General features: G+C 35.4%; 1 protein-coding gene across 2 annotated transcripts; it reads right to left on the bottom strand.

Annotated features, from left to right (window-relative positions):
• Positions 1-277: 277 nt before the first annotated feature.
• Positions 278-3,326, bottom strand: LOC131943185 (cytochrome P450 2U1-like). Of its 2 annotated transcripts, none has more exons than XM_059303195.1 (2): positions 3,238-3,326; positions 278-2,117 (listed from the first exon to the last, which is right to left on the bottom strand). In XM_059303195.1, the coding sequence occupies exon 2, from the start codon at positions 2,094-2,096 to the stop codon at positions 612-614; it is 1,485 nt and encodes a 494-aa protein (XP_059159178.1). In that variant the 5' UTR covers positions 2,097-2,117; positions 3,238-3,326; the 3' UTR covers positions 278-611. The 2 variants fall into 2 exon arrangements, with proteins under 2 accessions (XP_059159178.1, XP_059159177.1); XM_059303194.1 differs by lacking the exon at positions 3,238-3,326 and adding an exon at positions 3,153-3,229.
• Positions 3,327-14,194: the final 10,868 nt, after the last annotated feature.

Below are 14,194 nucleotides of genomic sequence, written 5' to 3'. Positions count from 1 at the left end.
TATATTGCTAGGTCAGATCTCTGCTATAACATAATTAATTATTCCCTAAAAATAACATAAATAACCCTTAAAAATGACATCAAAAACTAAAATAAATAACATAATTAAATAACCCTTAGTTATAAGACGTATTTAGATACCTCGTATTTGTAAATCTATACAACAAATAGACTACCGGAAGTGACTATTGTCTTTAAAAAAACTGTAAGAAATAATTATTTAAATGACAAAAATGTTTTTAGAAAATTAAGTAAAAATTATAAAATGGTCTGATAAATTAAAACTCTTTTAATTAACATAAGGTAAAACTTCATCAACCTAGTGTGTTCGTTAAGTCTGTTATCGCCTTTAAACACTTCTGACAGGAAGAAAATTATTTACATTGTAAAGCGATTAGTTTAAAATTATTTGAAATATAAAACATGCTCTTGAATATTATTTAAAATGGTATTAAAAAAGTTATACCTAATGTAAATCAAGCGCATACAATTTATTCAAGATTTAAATTTAAAGAAAAATCTAAAATATTTTTTCCTAAACTTTTATAAGTATAATTAAAAAGATAGTTGACTCTTTAATAAGAAATTAATGATCAGCCCTGAGTAGGCTATCTACTTAATTCTACTGACACACCTAACCTCAAAAGGTGGAGCTGCTATAATTCCAGCAAAAACAGGTTTCTCAGTAGAAACATGATTTGGGTCAACAGGCAGGAACTCGAACCTCTGAAACATGGACGACAGGAACAAGAAAAGTTCCATCTTAGCCAGCGATTCCCCAAGACAAATTCTGCGACCGATAGAAAACGGTATGAGCTCCTCTCTCTTCATCAAATTTCCTTCCTCGTCCAGAAATCTTTCGGGTCGGAAATTTTCCGGATCGCCCCATATTTTTTCGTCCTTGAGCACGGCGTCTAAATTTGGAATGACCTGGGCACCGCTGGGAATGGTGAAACCGTTGAGAACGGTGTCCTCAGTGCAGACATGCGATATAGCAAACGGTACCAGACTGCCCATCCTCTGGGTCTCCATGATGAAGGCGTTCAAGTACTTGAGCTGTGGCCTATCAGAACAGCTTGGCGTACGTTCACTTCCGACCATCTCAGCAATTTCTCGGTAAATTTTTTTCTGCGTTTCCGGGTACCGTAAGACAAATAAAAGACTCCATAAAATAGTGCTACTAGTGGTTTCCGTCCCTGCCAGGAATAAATTTTCAATGTTACGAATAAGGCTGACCTCGCTCAAATTCGTTGGCTCGTTAGATTCATTCACCTTTTCCATCTCATGAATGTATGATAGTATGTAGTTGTCCAAGCCATTGGCGTCATGCTTGCTCTTTATCTCATTCACCATGAACACGGCAAAGTCATGAAGTACGAATGAGTTAGCGATAAATTTGCTTGTGTTAACTTTAAATGATGGAAGGTATCTTAAAAAGGGCAGAAAGTTAAACTTTGATACGCCGGAGTTTAAAACCAACTCGTTTATTTTGGCTGTTAGGTGGTTTATTTTAGGATCGTCAAACGCAAATCTTTTCCCAAAAATAATTGAACAGATAATATTGGAGACACTAACGTTGATCAGACCTCGAATCTGCATCGATCTGAATACTTTTCCTTTTCCTTTAGCGAGCTCATTGATAAAAGCATTCACCTCCTCGGTAATTTTATCTGCCAAAATATTTTTCCCCATTCCAAACTTTTTCAGAATCGCATACGTTACGGTTCTCTGTTCTTTCCATTCAGCGCCTGAGGACAGAGTTAGGCCTTTCGTTATATGTGGAACATATGTAGATAATAACGACATTTTAGGTCGGTCAGAGAACTTATCTCCCTGTTTAACAAACGCTTCCTTTATCGAGTCAAACGAGTTTAAAACAATGACTGTTTCCTGTCCTAGCTTCAAGCTGAAGACATCGCCAAATTTGTGAGACCATTTCTTGAACTGCTGTCTCGGATCTCGCTCCAACAAATACAAATGGCCGACAACAGGAAGAGCTATACCAGGGGATGGGGGAAGGTGTTTTGGTCTCTTTACTGCCCAATAGATCGATATCATCAACAGCACCAATGCAATCAAAACAGTAATTAACTCCATGATTCTGAGAAGTCTAGAAATCTGAAAGAGATAAATGTAAATGTAACAAGTGATTTTTAAATATGTTAGTATATATTTCTGTCGCCTTAATTAAGTTTAGAAGCTGGCTGAGACTTGAAAAGCAAGCGCAGCTGACATTCTATTGTCCAAGGCATCTCTTTAAATGTTGACACCAGACACAGAAGAGTATGAAACTGTAACTATATTCACATATGCGGGTGAAATTGATGGGTTTTAAAACACGTATTCTTACATAGATAATACAGTTACAATATTGCTTATTACAAAATGTGTTAAATATGTATTGGCAACGAAAATCGATTTTAAATCTGTTGATTAAAATATCGTTTTAATTAATGATTGAGGTGCAGTTGATTGCTAAGGCAGTCATGCATAAGCGATGTCATACTCATATGAATTGGGGTGGGGGTGGCAGAGGTTGTGAGTTGGACCTTAGCGACAAATGTGGGGAGAGAATCTGTGGAGAGAATGTGTGGGTGAACGTGTGGAGAGAATGTGGGGAGAGAATCTGTGGAGATAATGTGTGGGGAGAACGTGTGGAGAGAATGTGGGGAGAGAATTTTTGGGGAAAACGAGTGGAGAGAATGTTTAGAGAGAATGTGTGGAGAGATTTTGTGGATAGAATGTGAGGGGAGATTGTGTGGGAGAATTTTTGGGGAGATTGTGTGGACAAAATGTGTGGAGAGAATGTAAACATAGAATATCTGGGTCACAGTTTATTACTGTAAGGTATATTATTTATTTATTTAAAGAAGTAAATTAAACAACAACTGAAATAGACTAGAAACTTTTAATTATTAGATTTTTATTTTGTTCGGTGATTAGTAGGTTTTCTGTTAAATTCTAAATAACTGATTTTATACTGCTTTTTACTGCATTATCCGAACATTTTAATGACACAAAATAATCGAAAGTAGGATTTAAAAACTGAAATGTTTTAAAATTTCGATAGTAAAGTACATCCTATGAAGGTTAATCTCAGGTACCACATAGAAAACTATGTGTATTAAAGAAACCAAACACGGCTATATCTACCTGATTCTGAAGCCTTTATAAAATGTAAATATTGTATTCCAATTATAGCCTGTTAAACGGCATAATGGTACTGTCATATATATACCTGCTATTGTGTGTGTTTCACCCAAGTCTGTTTCAATGTCGTCTTTAGATCGAGTTACGGGCTACTGCTTGAAGTGTCCTCCGATTCTCTGTCAACATTGATACACAGTGCTGCCTGTGTAGGCTGATGAAAATCGTAAACAAAATAACACGAGATTTGAACTTTAGCTGAATGCCCATAATTCTTTGAGCGTAAAGTAGGTCAGCTCTGTTGTTGTTAACGTTAGCATTAGAGTGCACTAAATAGTATTTTATAGTGCAATAGCGTGATGCACTTTATTTATCTCTCCATGAGTAAGGACCTAATTTATCGTACTTATGCTGTAGCCAAATACATTAGTATGTTTAGTTCTGGTCATTGACAATGATTGATGGTTAAAATTTAGTAGGTTATTTATTCAAAACAAAAATATTTAATTGAAAGTAACTTACATAAGATGTCTCGACAGTTGAACATATCTTAAGATGTCTCGACTATTAAATATAACTTTTATCGACTACTGAAAGTAACTTACACAATATGTCTCGCCTATTGAACATAACTTAAACTTGTCTCGACTATTGAACGTGGCTTACACAAGATGTCTCGACTATTGAATGTTACACAACATGATGTCTGGAATATTGAACATAATTGGTCTCGACTATTGAACGTAACGTACACAATGTGTCTCGACTATTAAACATTCCTTAATCAAGATCCAATGCATCGCCTTTCGATTAACCAGATCTATAACCACTTTGGGTGATTCTATTTTTAGGTGTTGTTATAAATTACTAAAGCATAAACATGTTGCCACTTTTTAATAGCAGCCGTCACGGTCTGATCATTAAACTAACCCTAGCCCATGTTGCTAGTTTTTGATCGCAGCCGCCACGGTCTGATTAATGGACTAACCTCGACCCGTATCACAGACAAGCAATAGCACAAACATACAAGACGTGTCAATGTTAGGTTCAAGGTTTCTTTCAGACTTTTTTTTATCCTGGCGGGTGGGGGATAAACTTCCGTGTGGGGGGGGGGGGGGGTTGGGATTGTCACTAGTTAAATGCTACCCTTAAAAACTACACTTTCCCAATCCACTCGATTCTGTGCAGTTATCTTCTGTGGGGACTATAGGGCCTATCTAAGTCCTCGAGCATTTACCTCAAATTTACTAGTTCTTTTTATAACTATAATGCCTTGATATTATGATTTCAATAAATGGTTAGATGAAGATTGTGCATTTTAACGTTAAATGAAAACTTCTACAATTAATACCAGAAAAACATCAAAATATTTAATTAACCTTTGAATTATTAATACTTAAATTGCAAAGTAATTGAATATCAAATTACTTGTTATGTTTAAAATTATGACATGTTACAACATTTTAAAATATATTTAAAAAAAACATTTCGTTTAGTAGCTTGTAGGAAAATAACTTTAATTAACGAAAATATGAAATAGAAACAAATAATGTAGGCCTATATTTAATTAACATTAATATTTTGACACAACTATTTGCTACGTATGACGTAAATGGTAAAACCCGTACTTCAAAAATATCAATACCATCTATACAAACCCAATCGATGTTTTTTCTACTTTTTACTTTCTCGTATATACGAAGTATAGAGAAAGTCTTGTAATCGTGCAAAAAAAAAATAGAGATTTTTGCAAATCTCGACGTTTTACACCTCACTGATACGGAAAAACATAATTTTGCAATCTTGTCCTATGTCTGTGTGTGTGTCTGTCTGTCTGTCTGTCTGTCTGTGTTTAAACACGATTACTTGAGTAACGTTACAGCTAGGTTGATGAAATTTCATATATGAGTATTTTATCAAAATCGTAGATTCGTATTAACTTTTGAGCGATTTCCGATAACCGGAAGTGGTACTTTTTCTACTTTGAATTTTTCAAAAGCCTATAACTTGAGTACTATTTCAGATAGATAAATGAAATTTCACATGTAAGTAAAAGATCTAATTTTCTACCTTATGCCGAATTTTGGGTAATTTCCGTTTACCGGAAGTACTAATTTACGCTATTTCCGATTTTTCAAAAAACGCATGTAAATTTATAAAGTATTAATAATATTGCACACTATTATACACATCTTTATTCGGCGTTCGCTTGGTGCGCAATTGTTTTTTTTTATGAGATTCTATTCTATTTTTAAAAGTTTAAGTATTTAAAATGGATTAAAAATCATAACTATATCCCCAGTTACCATCCCCTGTTGTTTTATATAAGAATATTCGAGAAAGTTTAGGGGAGATCACTACCGTTTTTTTTTATTAAACTAAAGGCTTTCGGGTTAGCAGTCGTGGGCTCTATATTCCGACCACGCCATCCCATTCTATAACTTTCTGTCGCCAAGCTCTCTCAACCCAAACAGTACCCTCTCTTTATGATAAACCTCTTTAAATGTACACATTTCAGTTTAAAAGCGTTTTAATAACATTTTAAAAATTTAAAAGCTTAAATAAGAAATTGAGCCACGTAGAGTGAAAATATATTAAATGGCATCCATTAACCTAATTGATTAATATGCTTTCGTGTTTATTTTTAAAAAATACCATTAAAAAAACACTTTTTGATTTATTTTGATTTAAAATCTTTAATTGTAATGTATTCGCTTTTTTTCACCATAACTACCTACGTTCGAGCTTTAAAGTACAATACATTTTAATTTTAATCAACGGAAACTCCCAGCGCCAATGTTGTGCTTACTTCTAGGAATAGCTCTAGTCATCATCATAGGTCTGTGTTTCAATACATTCTTGTTTTTGTGTGCTTACAATTAAATATACATGTAGTGACTACTTAAGATTTGCAATTGTGTTTGGGATAGGAATTTATTTGACAAAAAACTTCTGTTATCGTGTTTGGTGCGTGATGTTCATTTGAAATAGTTCATTTTAGAACGGATTATTTGGAAGAAGGAAGACAGACATGATTAATAGAGACATAAGTAGAGACAGACATATAGAAACAAATATTAAATATTGGAATTTGGTGGATAGTGGTAGGGAGAAATAAAGGGTTTGAGATAGGAATAGAGCGATAAAGAGGCAGGTAAAGAGAGAGAGTGAGAGAGAGAGAGATTACCAAAGAACTAATTACAATTTTTATTTGTATAGTTTCTGGTTATGAGTGGGGGAGAGGGACAGAAATAGAGAGGGGTGGCGGATAGAAAGTGCTCAAAAGACAGACAGCGTTAGGGAGAGAGACAGAGAGACGAGCCAAGAACTAACCTCATGACCTTACTTGTACAGCTTCTTTCTGCGAGTGTCTCCTGTCCCGTCACACATTCGTGTCCTGTGATGTACCAGATTGTGTTACTGCAGTCTTTGAATTCCCCAACATACTTGTCGCGAGGAACACGCTCATATTCGGCGATACACCAAATGATGTAAGTACGGTGTGTCATAATCATCTCATAGCTAACATTGTCAAAATATCTTCAATAGCTAGCAGATACACGTAGGGTTAATCGAATTTCTCCATTACTAGCCCAAGTAGCCCGGAAGCATTTTGAATCAAATCAAAAATTTAGTTAATTACATCAATTAAGTTTAATAAGACCTAGAAAAGAAAATTACCCTTTCGAACCTGACGGTCTATGAGGCTAGTGAAGTCTACCTGTTTCATCTTTCCCTAACGTAAGTCAGGTACACATTAGAGCTGAGTGGACTCAGCGACGTTTATTAACTTGAACCGGGATTCGAACTCGAGTCAAGGCAGTCGTGTAGATATCTAGTGATTTTTGTTTTTAAAAGTACAACTTTTAATAATAAAATTCTATACATATTTATTTAGCTATATAATATGATTTGCATAATTCATTAAAATAATTTCTATTCCTTCAAAAAGATAAAATGAATACGTAAAAGTTACGTCTTATGGCATCAGACCATCATACACAAAAACTAATTAGCATAAATTAATTATCCTTACATGCTATGTTTCCCACATAGGTGCTATCTAAGCAGTGTCCTCACTCCAAGACTAGAATCAGGTGCGTGGATTTCTTTCAAACTGCAATAGATGACTGTGTGTATTGTATACGAGGCTCACGGGAAGGGGGCGTGTTTGTGATGGAGGTCACGCGTCACTGGTCACGTCATGCAAGCGGTGACTTTACTGTCACGTGGTCACGACTGTTAGACGACCAACGTGATGAGAAAGTTAACCTTTTCCATGACGGTAAGTAGAAAACAATTACTTTGTTAAACTAAAGCTTATTTTTATGTGAAACAATAATCGTTTTTTAGCGCAATTTCCATACGGACAATTGCGATTATTAACTCGTCAAGGATGGATGTGTGTCCGATGAGTGTCCGCAGCTTTAAGTCGTATCTCCTCCTCAACGAAGCAATATCAAGGACTAGTTCCAAAGCAAATATGTTAAGCAAGTTCCAAGGATTATTGTGGGCCAAAACAATTCCCGGAATTCCTTCCTGGATTTCCCGGAAAAGCCAAAAAACCTCGAACAAATGCAGTTTTTGCTCCATATCTCGGCAACCAGACCGCTTAGCGACTTGAAACATTTACCAATCGATTCCTACTATAATTTAGAACAATATTGCCGAAGAAAGTTTTCAAAAATATCCTTTCGTTCGGTCACAAACAATTAATTAAGGAAATTGCGCTTAAATTGTCACTAGACTTTTTATTAAATTGTTTCCTATCATGCTCAAGACATAAATGGCCAATATAGAAAGTTCTTTCTACTTTGCCGGTCTCTGGAAATTTTCTTGACAACAGTCCCCCAAGACAGTCCTGTTCTTGTCATTTGTTTTTTCTGCTGTGTGCCTCCATGTCTCCCTTCACTTTCTTTGTTAGTTTTTTCTTGAGGCCTCCAGTAACGCGCCGTTCTTTTTATAACATCTAGATCCGTTCTTAAAAAGTGCCACATCCAGCGTCATCTTATTTATTTGAAACAATGCATATACACTATTTAGTAACGGCGTCTGTACTGTCTCCTAACGTGAATCAGGTACCCATCAGAGCTGAGTGGACTCACGGACCTTCTACGGTATACAAACTCGAGTATTTCGGGTAACCAGTTGTATACAGCCATGCCGTACCATAAGCAAATGTAAACTGACAGACACAAACCTTTTCCAATTTACTAGTGAAGTATAGTACATTTTCTTTTGGTCCCCAATGCCGGTGAAGTAGAGTTCACCTGTTTATGACCTCGGCATACAAACTGATGGTGTAGTCTGCACTAAGCCAAGTTTTTGCTTTCTACGACGTAAGTTTAGGTACCCATTAGAGCTGGGTGGACTCATGGACGCCGTATGGGCTCGAGCCCGGCATACGGGCTTTGTGGTCAGATGTCGAACGCTCTACCGTTCAGCTTCACCGTCCATCTTTCCTTCCCCCCCATTTGTTAGTATAAGAATAAAAAAAAACATGTGTTTTTCTAGAATAATTATATCGTAATAAGTTGTAGTAAGTTATATCGTAGTATGTTTTTTTATGTAAACCCTGTTTCAACCTTAAGTTTTATAAACCAACCTTATGTTATAGTAAAAAGAAAATGTTTAGGATCTCATATTTCTGTAAACAGCTTTGTATAAATTATATTCTCGACTTATTGCTGTTATTAATATATTTTAACGTCCAATCATTAGCCATCGGTTCCTCAGATATAACAGTTTCTCTAAGGATGAAAAAATCGCCACATTTGTGTAATACATTATTTATGAGCGGCGATACTGTTCACTTAGAAGCTTTGGTAGAAGTATTGGAAGGGAAAGCCACTCAGTTTTACGGATTGGAATTGTACGTGGTAAGAAATGGTTATTTTTTAGGTCATCTATCTTAAGTATTATTTCATTCTCATTTTTAGTTTTCTTTTTAAAAAAATCGAATTTTGTTCCCAATTTTCCAAATTTTAACATCATAATAATTTTTTCCCCATTTGTGCTCAAGACACACAGTGCAGATAAAATAGAGTCCGTCTGTCTAAATAACATTGACCTATAAAATCACGGTGCAGAGGAAGTAGAGTTTATATATTTCTATGAAATCCACACACAAGGGTATAGCGTGGCCACCACTGTGCCCAGCCGCTTTTGTTTCCCTAAAGTGAGTCAGGCACCCACCAGAGTTTGGTGGACTAGCGAACGTCCTAGAGATCAGAACTCCAGACTTTGAGCTTAACAGTCGTAATCCCTACCATCCAACTGCATGTACACAAAATTTTGGCGTCTCGCTACAGGATACATACAAACATGCAGTGATCCGATCCACGTACACACCTTTCATACTAATTACATCATTCAGTTATATTTAACAGATTTGGTGAGTACTATGTAAGCCATGCATTATTTAAACAATGAAAATATTTTCCCTAAACACTAGTATATTCACAGCATATGGATACATGTCGATGTAAACACAACATCTGTTTAATCTAAAACACTTCATTAATTCAAATCACCACAGATTCAAGTCATTAACTTAATCCACAGATAATCCTGAAAAACTTCTCTTTAATCCTACATTTCAGGGTGAAGACCGATCACTGTGTAGTATTCTGATTGACACGTCTCAGTGTGTTGGTCCCAGGATCAATCGCTGCGGTTACTGTAAGCACACGGTCCCCAATGGTTTCCTGGCTGTCTTCAATGTAACGGTGCCTGCAAGGTTTAGACTGGACGAACACGCTCACTGTGTGGTCAATCAACGGTTTCCTAGCAACCAAGTTCCCATTGTTATCTACGGTAATTTTGATGACAGTAGATATGTGTATACAAATATCTTAGCCACATGTGAATGTCTATATTTTACGAGTTCGTGGTTGGTAAGTACATCAAGATTTTAAACAGGCATTATGGCACTAGAGAGTCAGTAAGCCATATCTGTGGTGTACAGAGAAATTAAACTAAGTTTGTCTTATAAAATGTCATTAACCTCTGTCTATTGTCTCTAGATTCATTATGTCTTTAGTGTAAAGAATAATAGAGGAAGCCAGAAACTCTTGGCGATGCGTATACTAGTATGTTTTGTATGTATGTGAGCCATAGATGGCTCAATGATTAACTGATTTAATTAAGGTAATTAATTAATCGATAACTCTTCTAAAGCAACGCCAAACTATGCTATCTCCCACAGAGTGCATCGTCTTAAATAGAAAATATTCGTAAAACTAGTTTGTAAAAAAAATCGCTTCATATTGTGTTTTAAAAAATCTAATTTAAAAATCGAAATAATTCTTGAAACGTTAAAGTCCATATTTGCATGAATTTAATGATCACTATAATTCTCTCAACAGGTTTTACAAACAGGGAACGTAACTTGCAAGCTGTCTTCACCTACGCTAAAGAAAATCATCAACTGACTATCACAAATAGATCATTTTACAGAACAAACATGGAAGAATTAGATGAGTTCATCAAGCCAGGGAGTCCTGCCAGAGTGTACAAACTCAACCGTCACGAATTGTTCTGGAAGGAAGTAGATAATGTCACACAGGCCCAGTTTAGATTTACTCACCCTCAATGTCTTGAGCATAGCTACACGTGTGTTCTAGGTAATAGAAATAAAGACATGTACTATAATTGCTTCAACTATATATCCAGTTTCTCATTGAAATTTATATATATATATATATATATATATATATATATATATATATATATATATATATATATATATATATATATATATATATATATATATATGTATATATATATATATATATATATATATATATAATACATATATACATATGTATATACATATGTATATAATATATATATATATATATATATTTATACATATATAAATATGTATATACATATGTATATATAATATATACGTATGTATACACATATGTTTATATATATATATATATATATATATATATATATATATATATATATATATATATATATATATATATATATATATATATATATATATGCATACACAAACATTGGGTGGCTTTGCTATTTGAATCATTTTTCCTCAGACCAGCTGTGCCGATGTGAGGTCAGCAATGGACCTTATGGGAGCACACATTTCCGTCTTGTCTGCATGGAAGAACTTGATCCACATTTACATATTTTATCTGAACCTATTCAGGTGACGTGTTACAAACTAGTTACAACAGCCGATTGTTGAGTGTTGTAGTTGACTGTATAGGGTGTAACTGTTGTTGTGTGAAACTGTTCAGGTGACGTGTTACAAACTTGTTACACCTGCCTATTGATGATTGCTGTAGTTGACTGTATAGCGTTTAGCCATTGATACATGAACAAGTGAATGACACAAACAATGCATTTTTTTCAGCCAATCACAGTCCAGCGATTAAATACTTGCAGCAGAACACCGGACATCTTCTGTTATTCTTGGGTGTGGGTGTCACATCCAGTCAGCGACATTGTCACTTTCTCGATAAGCTCAAAATGGACAATGACCTGTTCTGACACTCATGTTCAGTGGACAAAAAGTAAGACATTTTTTTTATCAGATACAAAACAGGCTGGTTCAGAATGATCACTCAAAAATTTAAGAAAAAAAACAACCTCAAAAACTAAAACCAATATAAAATTTCAGTTCCTATTCACACATTTTTCGACACTGTTAAAAATATAACATTATATAATATAATATTATATAATATAACATTATGTTCACGGCTTACGACTTCAAGCTTAACAACATAGGGAGCAATATGAAATATCTTTGTCAATTTACGGAAGACACTTAGTTGTAATTCGCTCTTTGTCCCATTTAATACCTTCTATATGAACAGTAAATTAAGAACACTAGCTACGTAAATACATTGTTGTAAAGACGAAACAGATGTAGTCAATTCCATAAAGAAAGTATACGCTTTTTAAAATTTATTTTTTATTCTTGTCTTAATGTTGTTTATCTTTCTTTTTCTGGAAAACATACAGTTTTTACAATCATTCCCTGATAACGGCTATTATTAATTCAATATATTTCTGTGCATTTGTATTTAGTTACCAAAACATATGTATTTGTATTACTCAATTTCTTCTCTATTATTCTAGTTCTTGTTTATTGCAAGCAAACATTTTAATCTATTACATATTTTTTGTCTCAATTATTTACTTGCCTCCAGCTCAAAACGTCCCCGTGTTAACGAACTGTCCGTCGGGTGATCAGACCATGTATGGGCATGTACTCCTGGGTACCAACGCTACCTGTACCTGCAAGTCGTACCCAGAGTATTTGATTCCAGACCAGGACTTTGTGGTGCAGTGGTTCAACGACTTGGGGACGCCGGTCAGTCTGGCGGATGTAGAGGCTTTACTTTATGTTGATGGAGGTTTGAACGGTGGGTTGTATATTGTTTTAGTTTGCTGATTACATCATCATGTTTACATGTAAGATGGCCCACACAAATTAACAGGAAGGCATTGAGGTGGAACCCACATGGTAAGCGCAAAATAGGTCGACCAAGAAATGTTGGCGACGTAACCTTGAAGCACTGACTACAAAGATGGGGGTTACACATGCAGGTTAAGAAAATGACACAATATAGAGAACGCTGGAGATTTTGGTTGGCGGCCATACCCCAGCAGGACAGAGGACTCTGGAATTCTTCGTTTGGCGGTCCATACCCCAGCAGGACAGAGAACTCTGGAATTCTTCGTTTGGCGGTCCATACCCCAGCAGGACAGAGAACTCTGGAATTCTTCGTTTGGCGGTCCATATCATAGCAGGGGTGACGGCTGGTAATCATGTGATGATGTGTAGAGTGTCAGTAACTAAGGCGGTTAATACTTTCTTATTCCAATCTCAACGCTGCTATAGAACCGAGGTTATATACTGTCGACTCGGGTTGGTGAAGTTTACAATATGAGTGGCATACATGAGGACTGATACGAATGGGGAATACCGTTAGTCAAAATAACTTTTATTGCTCTGCAGTTAGTAACGTAAGTGTAGGGAGTATGTGATGATCATGGGTAATTGTCAGGGATCAGTCATATTCTTGTAGACTTTGAATTTAATAGTGGTTACTTTCCACTTAGAAGTTTAACGAAAAACAGTATCTTTTAATGTACAAGTGTACACATAAATTCCCGGTTTTTTAACAATCATTTTAACCTTACTCCAGATACCAACACAACTTATCATTGTCGTGCTGTGTCTGAGTATGGACAGAATGAGACGATTCAGTACAAACCCAGGTTTTACAGTAAGTTTTTGATTACTTTAAAACACCAACTTTTTACTGATCTTTTAAAAAATGGCAAATATCTCGATAAGCTTGTAGTGGTAATTCAACAAGAAATCTGAAGTTTATTTGATAGGGTAGTAAAAGCTGGAGATTAAAGTGTTAATCTCTAGCCCTGAACGAGGCATTGATTACTACATCATCTTAGCCTCCTTTTTTACCTGTTCGTGCCCAAGACACACGGGGCAGATGAAGTAGAGTTCATCTGTTTGATTAAAAACGGATTTTTAAAAATTGAGAACAACCATTTTTTTTAAATATAATAATTCCAAAAGAACGTTAGAGCTATAGAAGTCTAACCCGAAAGTATCCAGTTCGAATCCGTGTTCAAATCAGTAGACCCTTTATACATTGTATGATTTATACGCTTAAATTAAAATTCAGAAAGTGTTCAAGTTTTTTTTTAAACTTTGAGAAAAAAAAATTGCTATGTGTGAGACATTATATAATATTAAATTCATTCGTAACAAAGCACCGGAAATCAATTTGTATTTTTTACCTAACATTTGTCATCAAATCTCTTGTATTGTTAAAGGTCACTTGTCAGCTGTACTAGTAGATTGTCCCGTCGGAGAGAACGTTACTGGCTTACGTATCATGTCTGGGACTAAAGCCACATGCACGTGTCGTCTGGTCACAGATATTCCAGACCAGGACATTCTCGTCCAGTGGTTTAGTGACGCCGGCATTCCGATATCGTCTGCTGGTAAAGAGGTTGTCCTCCAGGTTGATCCCAAC

This window comes from Physella acuta, unplaced genomic scaffold (assembly GCF_028476545.2).
Source record: "Physella acuta isolate Inbredline_101_S28 unplaced genomic scaffold, ASM2847654v3 ptg000445l, whole genome shotgun sequence".
NCBI classification, from domain to species: domain Eukaryota; kingdom Metazoa; phylum Mollusca; class Gastropoda; family Physidae; genus Physella; species Physella acuta.
The sequence above is the reverse complement of the archived record's forward strand: the minus strand, read 5'-3'. Positions and strand labels throughout refer to the sequence as shown.